The 18,920-nt window shown below is 39.4% G+C and overlaps 1 protein-coding gene across 3 annotated transcripts; it reads left to right on the forward strand.

Moving 5' to 3' along the window:
* Nucleotides 1–6,594: 6,594 nt before the first annotated feature.
* Nucleotides 6,595–18,908, forward strand: gss (glutathione synthetase). 3 transcript variants are annotated; one of them, XM_035382111.1, is made up of 13 exons: nucleotides 6,596–7,023; nucleotides 7,482–7,616; nucleotides 8,900–9,045; nucleotides 9,395–9,470; nucleotides 11,069–11,208; nucleotides 13,986–14,102; nucleotides 15,136–15,216; nucleotides 15,411–15,488; nucleotides 15,673–15,739; nucleotides 16,079–16,273; nucleotides 16,837–16,918; nucleotides 17,029–17,218; nucleotides 18,235–18,908. In XM_035382111.1, exons 2-13 carry the CDS (start codon nucleotides 7,482–7,484, stop codon nucleotides 18,356–18,358), a joined length of 1,431 nt encoding a protein of 476 aa, XP_035238002.1. In that variant the 5' UTR covers nucleotides 6,596–7,023; the 3' UTR covers nucleotides 18,359–18,908. The 3 variants fall into 3 exon arrangements, with proteins under 3 accessions (XP_035238004.1, XP_035238002.1, XP_035238003.1); XM_035382112.1 differs by lacking the exon at nucleotides 6,596–7,023 and adding an exon at nucleotides 7,104–7,311; XM_035382113.1 differs by lacking the exon at nucleotides 15,136–15,216 and having other exon boundaries at nucleotides 6,595–7,023.
* The last annotated feature ends 12 nt before the right edge of the window (nucleotides 18,909–18,920 follow it).

Consider the following 18,920-nt stretch of genomic DNA (forward strand, 5'->3'; position numbering starts at 1 on the left):
TTTCTCTGTACGTATTAAATAGTATTGTTGAGGGTTTTTGGATGGACCGGCTAATGCTATTACTTTTATGATATAGAACTATGTATACTATTAATATTAAGAGACAATTCAGAAAACTTTTAGGGATAGGTAGATGACTGTTGTGCATAGCATAAAGATGGGGGTAAATGTTTGGTCCAGTAGTCTTGGCCATTTATATGAGTCTGTTTTATTTCATATAGGAGTGGGCTTCAAGTGGTGCAACAATACTGAACAGGATATCTCTAAGTGTGATGTTGTACGGTGTGAGTACTGGAGTTTGAAAATAGATCAAGGGACACTGAGGGGGCTGGGCTTTAGTCCAACAAAGTCTGACTATCAGCATTGGAAAAACCTGTTAGAATCATCCTGCACTCAAGTAGCGAACTGAAAAAAGATTCTGCAGATGGCCTTCTATGTGCTATAGTAATTAAATAATTGTCAACACTGCGAATGTAATTGAACCCATAGTGAAATTTTAAATGGCCATTCGATTGGTGACTGCATTTGGGAGTTGCAGTTTGCATCCATTTGATTTGGAATACACTACAGCATAGGAAGACATGGCAGGTAACGTGAAAACCAGTTGCTGCATGTTCCCCAGCATATGTTTTTCTGCCATATATGCTGAAATGACAAGCATTCGTTGACCAGGTCTAATATCTTCAGGTTATTCACATGATGCCATCAGTGCAGCAGTATTGTATATGCATGCACCAGCAGCATTATTACTGTCAGGGCCTCTTTAAATGTGCAGCTCTGACCTTGAGAACAAAAGAGGAGATAAGTGTCCTTGTATCTGGACTGCAGGGTCCCAGAATAGACAAGAATACAACTCCCCTCCAATAGCCAACATTCCAGATGGAGGCAGACAAGCTGTCGCGGTGAGCGCCACTGTTAAAGAGGTAGAACACTAGTCTGGAGCACTGAGGAACAGTGGACTCCACAGAGACCAAACACATTGCCTGGAAGAGCTGAACTCGGTTACAAATCTGTCATATAGGTTTCTCTTTGAGCTTATATCATCAAAAACTTGTGCATTTTAGCAGAAATGATTTCTCACTGTAAAGCTTTGATTTGCTGTGATATATTACATGGCCAAAGAGGGGGAGGATCCTAATACAAAATACAAATTACGAAACAGTTCTCAACCCTCTGGGACTATATTGTGCCAACATGTGTAGAAAAATAGACATTTTGAGGTTTGGCAGAAAACAACTTTAGTAAGTGTCATAGAGAGACTTTATCCTGGTAGACTGACTTATCTTCTGGGGAGGTGGGGGGTGCGGGGTTGGGGTTTGGGCAAAAGTGTTGCGTTTGATAACTGGAGCCTCCTCAAACATAGATTAGATATTGAGTCAGTGCAGTGACATTCTGGACTGGCTCTTCAGGGAAGGGACTGTGTTGTGTATTGCCTCACAGGCAATGTAGTTTGCCTGATAAAGAGCTTGTATAAGAGTTACACTAAAGTAGGACTGTTCAGGAAGTGCATGAATGTACTGAGAAATGTTAATCACTACTTCATTTTAAAGCTAAATTTGCCTTTTACATTCCCTGAAATTTTCAATGGTTGATTCATTCATCATATCATTAAAGCAACACACAATATTGTGTTTACATAAGAATAATTTATCAGTGCTTGGGTTTTGAATGTATTATAATTGCATTTTATCCTCTGATGTGGTTATATTATCACACAAATGTACAAAAGATACTAGAAATAATTCCACAAATGGGGATTCTGGGAATAGGAGCTGGAATCTCCGAAAGCAGTGCAGTTGTTTTGGATATCCATGCAGCAGATACCAGCAGGCTTAGTTACTGAGACAGGGCTAAGTTCTGCTTACTGGCACATAGTGAAAAACCACCGCGCTCATACCTCCCAATGAAATCTTTCCTAATGCCAGTGAAAAAGGCAACGCATTTATTATGTTAACTTTATCTTTTTTATACTTTGTGGCTTATTCATCCCCTGAGATTTAATTTGTTTTATTTTAATATGTCTATAATCTTCCAATGACAGCATATAAGACATTTTGACCTCAGCAGATGACAATCAATCAACAGTTCTGTGCTGTAATGACGCAAATATGCAAGGCACAGATTCTGGCTAATACCGGAGCCATTCCTTGCCAGGACAACAACTTTAGTAATCTCCCTCTATGCTGCCCCCAGAAGCTGTAATAACACAAGCTAATCAGTCTTTTAGCAACTCGTTTGGGAGAGATACTGACGCCAGTGTCCCAGCCATTCCAGACAATGGCCTATCTGCATTGTGTTAGTCTCAGTAACCACCCCTGATGTGGGCACCTTCAGCTGTCTTTCTATTTGGAGCTCACAGAGGCATACCTCTGTCTTGCTGCACAGTCCAGAACAATGGACACACATGCTCATAAATGCTTCAAACTTAGAAACCAGTCAGACTGCAGAATACCACAACAATCCCTCTGTTGCCACTCATTAAGCTTATGGAAGATGGACAGTGTTAAATAGCCTTTGACAGCACAAGCTAAATAAACAATAAAAAAGTTTGTTATTCTTTCAGGCTAATTAATTAGGCTGCAACATGATTCCTTGATTTTTAATGTGTAGTGGGCATTCTCTGATATTCTGGCCTCCAACTCTGTTTGGACATTTCAATGTGTACAATATCAGCTGCTTTAAATGGCTGCCGTGTACCTACAAACAACATGAAGTTGACAAATTACAACCTGTCTTTGGGCTTTTTTAAGTGCATTGCTTATCATTTAGTGGCCATATGAATGCAGCGGTCATGACTCATGGCTCAGTCCTTTTATGTTTATTTAAAATATCCCATCGGTCATCACAGACATAGAAAAGTGTGTTTGCAGTTGGAGCTTGTATACTTCTGAGGGACATTTGGGGTCTTTATAAGAAAGCCACAAGAGTGCAATGTGTACAGTTGTAGACAGTAGTTCTGTGAGGCTCATGGCAGTGATGTGCCTCCCTCGATATTTAGATATTAAAGCTTTCCATAACAATGACAGGCATTCCATAGGCACGGCCAGTGTCTGGCTTCAAAGCACCAGAGAATTTGAAGTGTGTGTGAGCACCTCTTTGCGGCTTATGCAGTAGGCCTTGCGAGGCAACTGCACCTGTCTCCCACCATGACAACTGTTCAAACACACGCGCGCGCACTCACCCACACACACGATGCAGGCATGAAGTTCTGCCTCGCATCTGTGCCAACAAACAGGCAAAGGCCCCCGCGAGAATGAGTCCAATAAGCAATGACAGCTATCAGGCCATGTTTTCGCTAACTACAATCTTTAGGCACTAAGCCTGTTTATGTGTATTATTGATACTTTGACTTCTGAATAAATGTGATGAAAATATGCGTAAATCTGAAAACAAGGATTATCCTGTGAAAATTTAAGGCACTCCTGGCGTGACTTTATTTGATAATTGAACAAGTTTGATGACCCTGGTGGGGGAGGGGGGGGGGGGGGTTCTTAATTTACTATCAGAATAATGTGTTGTATTATACCATACTTTGAGCTACTTGGCATTGGTCACAGTAATTGCAGTTTAACAAGAAAGAACATTCCTGTTGGATGATGTCTATATTTTGAATCATTTATTTTGTGAAATCTTATCTGGAATAGTGGCAGAAATGTATCCCTGGTGAAAGAGCTAAGTGTGTGCATGTGGGCCTATCTCCAGCAGGGCAAGTGTCTCTGAAATCAGATTCCCCCCCCCCCCCCCCCCCTCCCATCCCTGTCCTCCCATTTGTAAAGCCTTCTCTTTCAGTTGAGCCATGGTGGTAAGTGCAAGTGGCCTTGCAGCTCAGTAGTAAAGTCCAAGAATCCTGAGAAGTGCTTCCCGGCAGCAGACCAGACACTCGAACAGCCATGTGTCCCAGGCTCCTGTCACTGGACCCCACTGTGGGATCACTGCATGGTCCATGGTGACACATTCCATTCAACAGGGGGACCGCATGGCCAAGTGCTTAGCAGCTCATTGGGATATATAGGATACAAACTGTCAATGAAGCTTTTGTTGAGCAGAAAGTTCTGCAGTGCTATTCAGTTTTACATATATTCATTGGTTTGTTTTTCTGTTTACACCTTGGATGACTTGGCATGCCCGCCTCAAGAGTTCAATATTTTCGGTCATTAAATGCAGTTTTTTAGTAATTAGTAATGAGCAAGATTATCAAAAGCACAAACAAATAATGATGATAGCTGTGTGAGAACTTTTGGAACTATCTGTTTATTTAAATACCTTTAGTTATTAGGACTGGACAGGCAGGGTGCAGAAATTAAGTGTCAGATATTTGAGGTTTATACAATCACAGAGAACGTGTTCTTTGACCAAGAGCAACTGTTTTGGTTTAATTATAATTTATACCGTGGCCACATTGTGGTGTGTTAAATTTCACACTTTCGTCTACAGCTTTTTTGATTATAGATTTCTTTTTTAATCCTTTAAATTTTTTGAAAATTGTTTTATACTTGGCTAACTTTATACCTTATATATGTGTGTGTGTGTGAGGATGGACATAATTGAGAATTTCAAAAAAGCAGTTCTTGTTCTCTTGTGAATGGTCTGTGTTCCCTCACAAATTTTAGGAAAATAATTTTGCTTGTTTCCTCGGGGAGTTTGTACTGTACGTCATAACCTCAAATATATTCTTAGTTTTCACTGTTTGTTTCTTTCCTTGTCTTAGCGACAGTGCACGAATAGCACTTCCGTGATATAGGACACACTCTTACGATGCTTGTAGAGAAATAAATATTTAATGGCATCCAGTAATGGTCGTTACATGTCTATTTATGAGTAATAATAGATGGAAATTATGAGCCACGATTTCACTCTATCACATCAGTGTATTACAAGGTGTTGTAACGTCATATTTTATATAGCTGAATAAACCAAATTATTGTATATCACAATTAATGAACTACCTTGTTTCGTTACGCGTTTCTCTGTTTTGTAAACTGCGTTAGCGTTGTTTACTTTCAGAAACTTAGTGTCATCAGTCTAATATCTTAAATGATTTCCCAGTGTTAACACTGGGCGGTGCTATTTCCTTCCCTTTAATAAATTAAGGACGCAGTCACGTATGTGGAATATTTCAGGGACACAGTTCTGAAATTGCTGATTCCACAACTGCAATGTGAATTTATTGCATTAAGAACACCAACATCTACTACATTGTCGATTGAGGCATCGGGCATTTACTATCTAGCAAAACAACTACCTGTCCAATTGTATAACGTTGCATAGGGTTAAGCGTTAGATTGGCACATCACTGGCGATGTGGGTTTATTCATTTAACAAAACGTTCTGTTGCGCTTCGAATGTTCCGACTATTACAGGAAGCTCATTCTGAAAAGTTTGCTACTTTAACGTTACGTTTCGACGTGGGGACAAAAATGTTGACTTCGCCAAGTCGCTGGTGGAATAACAAATTTAATGTTAAACGATATTACGTTACATACATTTAGCAAACGCTGTTATACACAGAATAACTGACAATAAGTGAACATAAGTGCAGGATTGATAGTGTCATACCTCAGTTAAAGGAATTGGGTACAGTTTAAAGGCCTCACACAATTGCAACGTTTTATGTACAGTTCAACCAGAGATTGTAATCAAAGTATTTCCGGTTTAGCGTTGTTTCTGTTTTGCGTTTGGCTGCTCTTTCTAGCGGATCAGTTTTGACCAATGACATCCTGAGCCAATGGGAATTTGGAGCGGAAAAGGCGACGCGAGAGTATAATCTCGAGCAATTTTCTGCCTCCGATAACTAGAACAGGAACCAGTATCTACCAGTATCAAAACAAGATCAAATACCATAGACTGTAGAAAAGATTAAAAACCTGGAACCCTTCCAGAATATGGAACGTGGACCGAGATAAGATAATAAGCGCACGACAAGGGCCAATCAATTTCAGGATTTTGTGTGAACATTTGCCAACATTTGTCTGGATAGCTACAGGGTCTGCTGGTTTTTGTTTTCACCTTAAAATCAGCACCCAATTGAGACCCAAGGCACCAAGAGAGTTGAGTTAACTGTGTAATCAACTGCTCTAATTGATTCACGAAGTGCAGAGTCACTATGAAAACCAGCAGACCCTGTAGCTCTCCAGGACCAGGGTTGGAGACCACTGAATTAGCCCAATCATATCTTGATCTGGCGTGTATAAGCACCAGCTACAGCCGCAGGCTGCAAGTGTATCCTAGAGATTTTATTGAGCTCAAATACAGGAGTGAAGCAGCATAGTTTATAGAACTGTCGGAAAACTATATCGATGGTAATCGGTTGGAACAAAAACCAGTACGCAGATCGACTCTTCAGGACCGGAGTTGTGCACCCCTGCTTTAGGCTCTCAAGACCGCTATTATTTTTAACGCCCGCGTGTTTCTTGAATATCCATTCATATTTTAAGCATCAGCGGAAAATTCTCAGGACTGTCATTAGATTGTAGAATTAATTTAGTTGTAGAATAAACCTACCAATCTCCAGACAGTATTCTCCATTACATTGCTTTATAACATGTTTATCTTACAATTTGTGTACCATCTTGGCTTCAGCTTCAGAGGTGGGTCATTCATGGCCATGACCCAGCGGTTTGGCCTGCATAAACTCGTGTTTCTATAAACGTTTTTGATATAAACTGACTTTGAACAATCATATTTGAACCACTGAGTCTTTAAGCGTGGTGTGAAGCCATCGATATGACGAAATAATTTTATTCTGCTATGTCGCTGCCGGCGAGAATGGAAATTACTCGTGATTGCACAGATTGCGTGTGTTCCTGCATCCGTGTTTTCTTACGTACTGGCACTCTACGTACATTTTTCATTAACTTGTGTGGATACCGGAAAACGAGTTTAGGTTGAAGCTGAGGTGCTGCACTTGACATAAGTGAACCTGTTTATCTTGGAAATATCCGTTTGTCGTAAGGATAGACCGAAGAAGAAGCAATTCACCTTACTGAAACGCATTCCACCACGTGTGCCAATAATATAAGCACGGTGTGTTCGTGTTAATATCTACCCAACGTTACTTAATTAACTTCAGTTAGCGCTAGTCAACCTTAAGTGTTATCTGCCGTTGTATGTCGTTTAACTTAGCTAATGCTTGCAAGACAACAGCTAAATGGCTTTGCTCGTAATGTGGTTTTGATGTGTAAAATCTTGATGGTGTATTCCTGAGCTTTTCTGTCGTCTATAATGTTGTTTTGATCGCTAGCGGCTAGACATCCATTTAATTTGCACCAGTCACAAACTGCGTGGTTAAACGGGATGTGCAAATCATGATGAGTATGCAATTTATCAAATTCTAAAGCAATGGGCGTACTTTGTCTAATTGATGTTCTTTTAGCACAGGTTATTGTTTCTATGATTGTTATTTTGATCTTTACGGAAGTACTTCTTCATCGCGGTTTAAGTTGCGAAGGTTTTCAGAATTTTTAAATGCTATGCTATTACAGATGGTTTCAAAGGCAGTGCCAGAGGACGTGTTAATGAATGGAGCGCTGATCAGGGATTTAGAAGCTGTGGCCAAAGACACGGCCCTTCTGCATGGAGTTTTAATGAGGACAAAGGAGTCTCCAAATTCGTCAGAGGTGAACTTTTCTTTGGCTTTAATTTAATAAGCATGTACGACAGAAATTGCCTGTATTATTATGATTCTACTACTGTTCCCCTAGAAAAGTTGAAATCAGGTTAGCACAGGAGAGGAATGACTGGGGCTCAGTCAGGCGAATAGGCAGTGCTCTACACAGCCTGGAATGCTGTTTATTTTGTAATGTTTTGTCTGCAGATTTGGAAACGAATTGTTATAAAATTGCACAGTGAGCTGGAATTAACTGATACAGAAAGGCAGATGCTTGGAATAACAGTTTGGCATCTATTTAAGTTCTGTTTATTAGGTTATTGCAAAATTGTATTAAATCGGTTTTAGGGGAAGACACACTGCTGTATACAGTAGGTCTATGTAGCGTTTATCAATGGGGGGAAAAGTGGAAACTTTTGGACTGGCCAAGTCAGTCCCCTGATTAAATCATATATATCATTATATATATATATATATATATATATATTTTACAGACACATTTTTGTATTTTGTTAAATAAAGTAATATTTTAAGTAATAGACTACTTTTCAGGTAAAAACTTGATCAAGGGTCTCTGGGATTACCTGGAGAGCCAGAAGCAAGCAAAACAGCCAAAATCTGCAGAAGAACTGTGGCAAGTTCTCTCAAATGCTTGGAACAACCTACCAGCCGATTTTCTTATAAAACTGCCGGGCAGTGTACATAAGAGAATTGATGTAGTTTTAAAGGCGAAGGGTGGTCACACCAAACATTGATTTTATTTTGTTTTTAACTATTTACTGCTCTTTATATAATTTTTTCGATATTTATAACCGTTCATTTCATTATTTTTGAAAGCATCTTAGCTGTACAGCATTTTTTTACAGGTGCCTTTTGCACAGTACTGTATATAATGATTTACATCTATTTGAGAATGCATTTCACTTGTTGAAGAGAACACTGAAGACAGAACACCCTAAAACAAAGATCAACTGAAAGTGGCTGCAGTGAAGGCCTGGAAAGGCATTTACAAAGAAGATTTCAAACATTTGGTGATGTCAGTAGGTCATAGAGCTGATGCATTTATTGTATTTAAGGGCTACGTAACCAAATATCAGACTTTATTGCTTTTGTTTACTTTCAAGTATATCTGTGAAATTAGGCTACTTATGCACCGCTGAAAATGGGGGGACAACAATTCCAAATGCCTTAAGTATATACATATATATATATATATATATCTCAAAAGTAATCAATTTCTCTCTACCTTTACCTTACCTTTGGAGGGCACTGTATCTTCTGTTCTGATTGCAGGTGGTGAGCTATGCCCCAATCACGCTCTTTCCTTCCCCATTACCAAAAGTGCTCTTCGACCAGGGGATTGCTGTGCAGACACATTTCAACCGGCTGGTGGACAAGATCAGCCAGGATTCCAAATTCCTCCAAGAGGCCCTGGCCAGGTAACATCAAAATTCAGTCTTGCGTGCTTGCTGTTGTATGGAAGGAATGTGGTCTCCATGTAAATAAGGTGTTAATTTCTTTAAATTTTCTGCTAATCCAGCTGCTGGTTGTGTGAGTATATGAGAATATGCTACTAAAGGTGACCCCCCTCTTGAGTCACAACAAGGTTATGATTGGTAGTGGGCCCTGGATTTAGTTATATGCCCTGCATAGGCAAAAGCAGCAGTCAGAAACCTGTAGCAGATTTGAAATGCTTCTTTATACTGAGTATTGGAATAAGGGAAGCTGATATTAATTATGTCACAGTGGAGAAATATGATGTTCAATTTAATTATTTCATTTCCCCAGCACCATCAAAGTGGATGATTTCACTGCAAGGTTGTTCAATATATACATGCACATTCTTCAAGAAGGGTGTTCCCAGGTAGGCAGACAGACATTTCTTACAAATCTTTGAAAATCATTTTAATTATGTTTCACAGCTATTGTTTTTCAAATTTGAAATTGGCAGTAGCTTGTACAGCGGAGTAGTCCTTCACAGCTCAATCCTGACGTCCGTCGACGTTTCATTTACTTTCAAGTTCATCTTTGAATTTGGAGTACTTTTGCAACATTAATCCCTGGTAGCATTTCTACTACATTCCATTCTACTGCTACTTTACACCAGGCTGGCCAGTGGAGGATGGGCTGCCCCCTCCATAGCCAGGTTCCTCTCGAGATTTCTTCCCAGTGGGGAGTTTTTCTTGCCACTGTTTGAGGGTTTTCTCCCCACTGGGTGTTTTTACCCTATGTACTTGCTATTTGGGGGTTCAGGCCTGGTGTTTTGCTCTGTTTGCTCTGTTTCTTGCTTTGCTACTCTGTAAAACGTCTTTGTGACAGTTCTCTGTAGAAAGTGCTATACAAATAAAATTTAATTGAATTAATTTCTTACATACTAACTGCCAAATTATATACTATATTAGTACAGTACACTGTATATATTTTATTGCATTAGTATATAGTATGCATTTGGCACACAGCATTGGGCTTAACGGGATCAACTGTTTGGAACATCATTAACAAGGAGGAGTACTCAGTGATTGCAAAGAGCCTGGTAGGCCAAGGAAGACCTCTACAATTGATGGCCAAAGAATTCTCAACAAAATGAAGAAAAACCCCCAAACACCTCTTCTACAGCGGCCACAGTGCTAGATGCAAAACAGTGTGCAAACTGCAAAAAACCGGATGGCCAGGTTACCGTATGCTAAGAAAAGAGGCTGCAGAGTTCTGGAAAAAGGTCTTGTGGACAGAAGAGACCAATATTCACTCAGAGTGATGGCAAGAGCAAAGTGTGGAGGCCAAAAGGAACTGTCCAAGACTGATCAGAAAAGTCTGTTTAATATGGGGAGCGGGGGCATGTATAAAAAAACGCTGTAATTTCTACATGGTGAAAGGTTTGGCCAATGTCTTTTTTTCTTATTTCTCAGCCTCATAAGAGCATCCTTTACTTTCTTTGGCACAACTCTGTTCATGTTGACAAATACCAATATCAGACTTTAAAGGTAATCAAAAGCCTAGAATCAAGACTAGATCAAGAAAACTCGTATAAATGCACTAAGGAAGAAATTGAACACCTGACTAATCATAAACAGCTGTGAAGCCATTTGCCCAAATATTATGGTGCCCTGAAATGGAGGAGTGTGTATACAAAGTGCTGCAATTTCTACATGGTGAAATGCAAAATGTACCCTTTTATAAAAGCTTAGTGAACATTTTAACCACGTGAATTTTTGAATTATAAATGAAACATTTCGGAGTACACAGCCAAATAAAGAAAAAATGTCTTTGTCCCAAACATAATGGAGCTCGCTGTTAATCTAGTATATAACAATTTGATTGGTTGACATGTAAAACAAATTAACTGTATATTTCAAATTCACAGCCAATAAAGTCAACTACAACAATTCTTTGTAATGTTAGTTATAACTAGTGCAGTTATACAAGTTTAATTGTTCAGAGTTTTGTTTTTGTTGCGATTTTCAGCCAATAGCTGTGGGTCTGAATCGATCTGACTACATGCTGGACCGAGGGACAGATGGAAACACAACCTTGAAGCAGATTGAGATCAATACCATTGCAGCCAGTTTTGGAGGGCTTGCTTCACGGACTCCAGCTGTTCACAGGTACCGCATGCCCTAATAGAAGATAACTTGAGGGCAAGACATGTGGTGCAAGGTAACTGACTCATGTGATAAGAGCAGTAGTCTCCAACCATGGTCCTGAGAGCTACAGGGTCTGCTGGCTTTCATAGTGATTCTGCAGTCTGCAGTTCATGAATCAATTAGAGCAGTTGATTATACAGTTAACTCACCTTGTGTCTTGGGTCTCAGTTGGGTGCTGATTTTAAGGTGAAAACAAAAACCAGCAGACCCTGTAGCTCTCCAGGACCAGGGTTGGAGACCACTGGATTAGAGCAAAAGACTCCTTACCTGGACACTTAACGGGGACTGGCCCAAAATAAGGAACACTGGAGCATATGTTGCTCAGGGCAAAATACACTTCATTTAAACAGTGTATTTTGCCCTCAGAAACCTGTGCTCCAGGGTTCCTTATTTTAGGCACCATGAGGTGTCCAAGTTAGGAGTTTTTTAACTCTAGTTTAACTGTCCTGGCTCTTCTCCAGTCCTCTTAATTTGCAGGCTTGAAGCGCATTGGGCTTCTTTATCATATGACTCATGTGATGTTGGAATCTTCTTGCTAGCACGGGAGTTTGATTCCTGTCATGGCACCTTTTCAGCTGTCAACCTGTCTGTTACCCGTTACCTTCTCTGCTTTCTTTGTTTGAATGAAGCAAAAAATGAGAAATGAGGCATATCTGCACTCCTTTTTTTAAAAAGATGGCGTGGGCTCTCAGAACTCTTGAGGTGAAGTCAGTTGAACCAGCTCCAAGATGAACACTGTTATTTGCATGAAGTAATTTGCTGACCTGGCATACTAGTTAATTTCACTTGTAAGGAGGCACCTTTTCGTTTCTGAGCATAGCTGAATTCTTGATATTGACCTAGCATTCACCAGATGTGAAATAAAGATGTACATTCTAACTAATTTTGATGTTCAAATATTCGTAAGTTTTAATGATGGGTGGGTGTTTGTTTAACCGTGAAAATAGATTAATTAGACTTTGGACGGTATCGACGACTCCCGAGCTGAAAACAAATTTTCCCACTGCAATTACAGTTTTCTCCACCAGTCGGCGCAAACCTATTTTGTGGGTTCAGGCCTGTTTTTTTCCCAATTTTCTATTATATTTCCATTGTAAAGCCTCTTTGTGTTTGTATCTATTTAAAAAGTGCTATGGAAATAAAAATTTAATTAAATATTATTCAGAAATGCACAGTGGAATTGCATGCCATGGGCTGACTTGCTGGTTTCCCCAATATGTTTTTATCAATTTAAGAAATTTAATATAGGGAAATAATGCAGCGTAAAATATGATGTAAATCAATCAAAGGCTTTATTGAATGTCAAAATAAACATAACCTTGTTATAGGCAACATGTACTTCTTACTCATAACATACAAAACATAAGTAAACTGGCATTTGTACTGTTTCAATGAATAGTAGGCCTACTTTTGCAAATATGTAAAATGTGTAGATAATGCTATTTGCTAAAACCTGGCAGAAATGCCTTCCAAAGCAAAAACAGTAGGGTTAGCCTATTATACTGAAGGCCCTTTTGATCTTTTACATTGTTAAAGGAAAATGTAGCAGAAGCCTGTAACGTTGTTTGCTTTATGTAAGCAAAACAGCCACCAGTAGGCCTATTATAAACAAAGCAGTCACTTGTTGTTTGGAACTTGGCTTTGGTGGCTGTCTCTTATGTTTCCTATTGCCATTCTACCCTGGTAGTGTTTGTTTTGCGGGAAGGGACCTGATAATCTGGTTCACCATATTTCATAAGTTCTCTGAAGCCCTTACCTTCAACAAAGCTGAGTAGCAGTATTTCTTTGCTGACACTTTAGCGATCAGTTCTGATATTTTTTCTGCTCGAACTGAGTCTCATTTATGAGCCAGGCTAGTAAATGAAGTTATAGGAACTTCCTTGCATTCTGCTGTTTGGTCAAGACTAGTCTTTTCTGGATGCTTCAGCGACATTATTCAGCATTGCACTGATTGAACTATTACTCAGTTTGGCATTACATATCTCACACACAAAGGTAGTCTTACTTTCAGCATCAAAATATTGCCGGACATGACACTTCTTTTTTTACGTCATACTAAATCGCGACTTGTTCTCCCTGACATCCTGTGGTACAGTGCACATCTATTAGAGTACTTGAATACTGTGTCCGAATACTGGCACCTCCCACGGTTAACTGTATTCGACTACTCGTGCGCACTTATAATATGAACATGAGTTTGAAAGATGCAGCTATGTTTTGGTGTCAAGGTTGGCTATGTTCTGTCGGGGCTTCCCCAGGTTACGGCTGCCTTAGCTCTTCTCCTGATCATACTGGGCTCCCACAGGTTACTATTTTTCATTAGTCATTCTGCACTCGCTCTCCTATAGTACTGTGTAAGCTGTAGAAAATAGTCATTGGCTCTCAGGTGAGTGCATTGGAGTGTTCATGCTTCACCATATTGGCAGTATTAATGGTTGCTATGTAAGCATTAGATAAGTTCAGAAGTGAGACAAATGTACTTTCTTTACTGTCTTTCATTTAGTTTGAATATACAGCAATAAAGTAAACAAAGCAGTGATTTCAATACATTCTCATCAAGCTTGATTATAGTTTTGTTGAAGCATCACCTGGTCCAGTGTGAAGAATTATTTGCTGGTAAAGTACTGAATCTTTGCTGAGGTGTCATCATTGACTAGTGGGCAATTCTGTCATGTTACAACCTGCAAATTACTTAAATTTGTTTCTGATAATGTCATCTTTCCCTTGTGGCCCACCAGGCACATTCTGAAGGTTGCTAGTCGATTAGAGGAGCAGAAAAGGATCCTGGACAATAACCCAGCGGCAGGGCTCGCCAAGGCCCTGGCTTTGGCCTGGAAGTTGTATGGCTCTGAGAGGTGTGTTATATATTTGGCTAGTAAGGGGTCCACTATTTTGTATAGAGTGCATTGGAAGCTCCCCTGACAATTATTGTCTATTAGCTTTGCAGTTATCTCAAAGATTCTTTGGTAAATAGAATTCTGAGAGTAATTTGTTGCCTTATGGATGTAGCACTGATGCAGTGTGATATAGTTTTGAATGACTGTTATTTTCAAGTTCATGTAGAGTCATTTTTCTCAGATTTTCTCTCCCATACGCAACTTGAATCAAGAACAGAATGAATGTTTTTATGGCAAATGTGTCCTGTTTTAGTTCACAGGCATTCAAAATAAATCCATTGTAATGTCTTCAGCAATGTTTTGTGTATTTCTTAGATAACTTTTGTTAGATTGTTCACATTCTTGTAACCTTGCAGTTGAGCCTGTTTTATTAGTAATGTAAGATTCTGTTACTTTCAAACTTAGCATTGACCCGCTGAAATCCTGTGGTTTTGCATGTCCTTATGATTTGTAAAAGCACTTTTTTCTCATATTTCCTTTTGGGATAATAATGCTATTGAAATAACTGTAACTGAAATAGGTTAGCTCTATAATGGTATTTACTTGTTTCCAGTCTTAATTGTAGGTTTTATTCACTTAACTTTTACACTTATTGATTATAAATAGATTTTCTGTGCCTTCTTGGTGTGATCACATTTTTATATTCCTTAAACAACACAGATGTTCTCTACTTTTATGAGACACTCAGGAAGATAGTGTCTGCTAAGTGATTGTCATGTAATGGCTTGAAATTGTGAACAATTCAATTTGTGGGGATACAGTAGGACCTTGAAATTAATTCCATGTATTCCCTTTATACTGCAGGCAATATAGAATGTTTCATAGCTTCCGAATGTGGCTGAGATTAACACTTCTGAAACTACGATGTAGTCTGTCCCTAAATGTGGTCGTATTTTATTAACTAAAGGAAAAAAGTTCCTGGTGAACGTTTGGAATGAACACAGTCTCCGTAATAGCAGAAAGATTTAACAGCACTTCCTGTTTTCTGCAGGGCTGTGGTCATGTTTCTGGTGGAGGATGTCCAAATGAATATCTATGACCATCGATATGTTGAGAATGAACTGTGGAACAGGTAAGTTGATACAGTCCAACAGAGAGTGGTTCGTTTATCTTAAGTCTTCTTGCGAAAGCACAAGCTTCTTCATTTGCATCCATGGTTTCAAAGGGATTCCTGGCACCAAGTTACTCTGGTTACTGTGTAGGACAATACGGTTGTTCTGTGAATTTTTCCCCACTGGCTTCTAAGTGCCTTTTTTCTGTCTACAGAAATATTCCAGTCATAAGAAGACGGTTTGAAGATGTAAGTAAGACTGGATTGCTGGACCAGGACAAGAGGCTGTTTATGTAGGTTTACGTTACTTATCTCTTCTTTACTCTTTAAACGTGCTCTTCTTGTGGCCATATTTAAATGGCTAAAAGTGCAGTACTGTTATTTATTTTTTATTTTTTTTACTATATTTAAAAAACATACAAGAAAGGCTTAGTTAAAAGATTGACCTGAATGAATTGTTTGTTTTTGTCTTTGTAGAGATGGTCAAGAGGTTGCAATAGTGTACTTCCGCAATGGATACATGCCTCAGAACTACACGGAACAGGTCTGTACACAGTTACTGTTATTTTTGAGGTCTTATATTTTTCACCAAATCTGTGAGTTTAATTTTTCTGTTGTATAAAAAGAACCCACTTTGCCCATTGCTGTTAATCAATACAATAAATAAAATTTGTAATTAAACTGCATGGCTTACAGTGGATATCTTGATTGACGATCAATTGAACTGATGGATGATGTCCAATAGCAACCGATCCTTCATTGGCCCAACCCTACCTGATTTACTTGAGTAAATCTGTTGTTGTATAAAAATATAATTTGCTCTGAATAAGGGTATCTGATAAACAAAAAGGTAATACTGATCCTGAGTAACGTGTTTGTTCAGAGTTGGGAGGCAAGGCTTCTGATGGAGCGGTCTCTGGCAGTCAAGTGTCCCGACATCGGCACCCACTTGGCTGGAACTAAGAAAGTGCAGCAGGAGCTAGCCCGACCTGGGGTCCTGGAGAAGTTCTTTCCGGATGACCCGGAGGCTGTGGCTCAGATCCGAGCAACTTTTGCTGGACTTTATTCCCTGGACATGGTGAGAGGAAAATGGCTGGTTTCAAAAGCTCAAGTTGAACAAAATTGTGATAATAATAAAATGATTTTTGTAATAATGATCATTTAAAAGAGGAAAGGTTTTCGTTTGCTAGGCGTGCTAAATGTTTGCGGTGCTCATGACCTGATAAATCATTAAAGATGACTGGAAAAATGAACAACATAAAAAGGAAGCACAAAAAATATTCACTCATGTCTTATCTGACTATTCAGGAAATGCCACCTGAGAATAAATCAGATGCCCCAACATGGAAAAACATTTTTATGTTTTTACATGTTAATAACTTTAAAAGATGAATGCAAGAACCTTACCTTGTGTTAGTTACCTTGGATACTTTTGTATCCCTCAGCATGCTGCTTGAAAATGAATATCTAATAGCATGTTGGGGCAAGTCAGTGGTGTTATCACATAGTCTGAACAGACCAGTTTAATGTGAATGAGGAATGGTTTTAATGAGAAACCGGAGCCTACTTTTCCTGTCTGGTACAATCACAGGTCTTTTGTGCTGCTATCTGAAGTGCATGGATATTGTTCCTGTTGTGTAGGGAGAGGAGGGAGACAAGACTGTGGCTATGGCCTTGGCAAACCCAGACCGGTATGTCCTGAAACCCCAGAGGGAGGGAGGGGGTAAGGCAGCCCTGCTTTTTATATTCCAGCATTCCTTTATTTCGGAGGCCATCCTCAACATTTCCTTGGTTGTATGACTCACCTGCTGATGCCCAGTTCTGTTTTGGCAGGTAACAATATCTACGGTGCAGACATCTGCCAGGTGCTGTCAGGAGTGAAGTGCAGCTCAGAAAGGACAGCCTACATTCTGATGGACAAGGTCCAGCCCCAGCCTGTCCACAACTATCTGCTGAGGAGCGGCTGTCCTCTGAAACTCAACACATGTCTGAGTGAGCTTGGCATCTTTGGAGCCTATGTGAGGTACACACTGCGCTAAATGAAGAGATTAGGGCTTACAATATTGGGATGGCAGGTATGCCATCCTGCCATGTTACGGCTTGATGGGGCGACATGCCTCATGTCTATGCAGCACCAAGAGTTTGGAACTTTGCTGGAACATTTTTCTACAGAAATAACCACAATGACCACAGACACTCTGAATTCTGTCTGTTTACATGAGGTCATAAGGTATAGAATTCACAAACAACTTCACACGTCCATGCAATAGAATGTTACATGTGATGATGTCTTTTTGTAGGCCAACACGTACGTTTCTTCATGGGTTCCCTCAGCAGATTTCCAATCCTTTTTTCCCATAGAGATTTTGTTTTCTGCCGAAAATAAGGTCTGTAGTTAATGTAAGCCTAAGAGAGTTCTGAGTTTTGTTCTACGAGATAAAGCTCAACTGTGAATTTCAAAGTCGTTGTGTGCTTTAAAAAAGTAAGTTGCTGACAAGTCGCTATATTGAAACTACAACAACGCTCACATTTCTGGCTACTGCCGTGCAAATTTCCATACTAGCCCACGACAGTTGTGGCCAAATTTTGATATCAATACTTTTAATGGCAGGCTTAGATTTAGGAAGTTTTTATTAATGACTTTTGACACAGCTTTGTATGAATGAGTAACAGCATTTTTGGTATGGTGAAAACATGTTTTTGTTGAGATCTTTTACCCTGGTGTATATTCATTTCACCAGGCACTTGTGGAAATGTAAGCATCTTTTGCATTTTAACATCAATTGGAAATTAAAGCTCACTGAAATTCACTAAAAATTGCATGCAATAATGGAATACAGCTTCAGTATTGAGTGCAAAAGTAACATTCTAGTTATACTGACTGCACAGACATATTGAGGGTCTGTGAAAATACTGTTTTGTATTGATTGGTTGGACACATTTTAATTTTTAATGCGTAATGTAGTTCAGTTGTTTCAGCATTGTCACTGTGTTAAAATCTGTGAGCCATATGCCATGCTTTTTCAATTTTCCACACAGACAGGGGACAAATATGCTGCTCAATGAGTGTGCCGGACATCTTCTTAGAACCAAAAGTGCAGAATATTCCGATGGAGGTGTGGCAGCAGGAGTGGCAGTCCTGGATAACCCACTTCTCCTCTGACCTACCTGGTGGACCCAACCACCAGGTGGAACAGTGACGGACCAGAAATACCTCAAATGGCCTTCCTTTTCCCCCAAGGGTGCTGCTCTATGCTACAAATAATAACAAAAAATTGTAAATGCATATTTTTTGATGTGCTGCTGGATGTATGCATTTCAAGACAGTTTTGGTCTTGGGGGTGGGGGGGGGGGGGGTGTGGAGTTCATAGAAACCACATTGGTTCAGATATTGACATTCACTGATGAGCAGCCTTGATGTAGAGATTGTATGAAAAATTGTATGGAAAAATTATTTTTGAACACCTGACAAGTGATTCACAAATGGTTGTGTGGGAGTAGAAAACCATGAAATTTCATAGTCCGCTAACTCCTACTAACTGTCAGAGCAAATTTCCCATTTATGTTCAAATGTACTGTAGGTGTAACCTTTGCAAGAGTATATGTTTTGAAAATATATATTCTTTAGCAGTAGGTCTCTGTTAGTGATGTGCTTCATGGCCCTACTGAGGCAAATTATTTCACAATAAAATAAGCATGTGCCAACTTCAAAATTAAGCTGTGGT

This window comes from Anguilla anguilla, chromosome 11, assembly GCF_013347855.1.
Source record: "Anguilla anguilla isolate fAngAng1 chromosome 11, fAngAng1.pri, whole genome shotgun sequence".
Classification (NCBI taxonomy): Eukaryota; Metazoa; Chordata; class Actinopteri; order Anguilliformes; family Anguillidae; genus Anguilla; species Anguilla anguilla.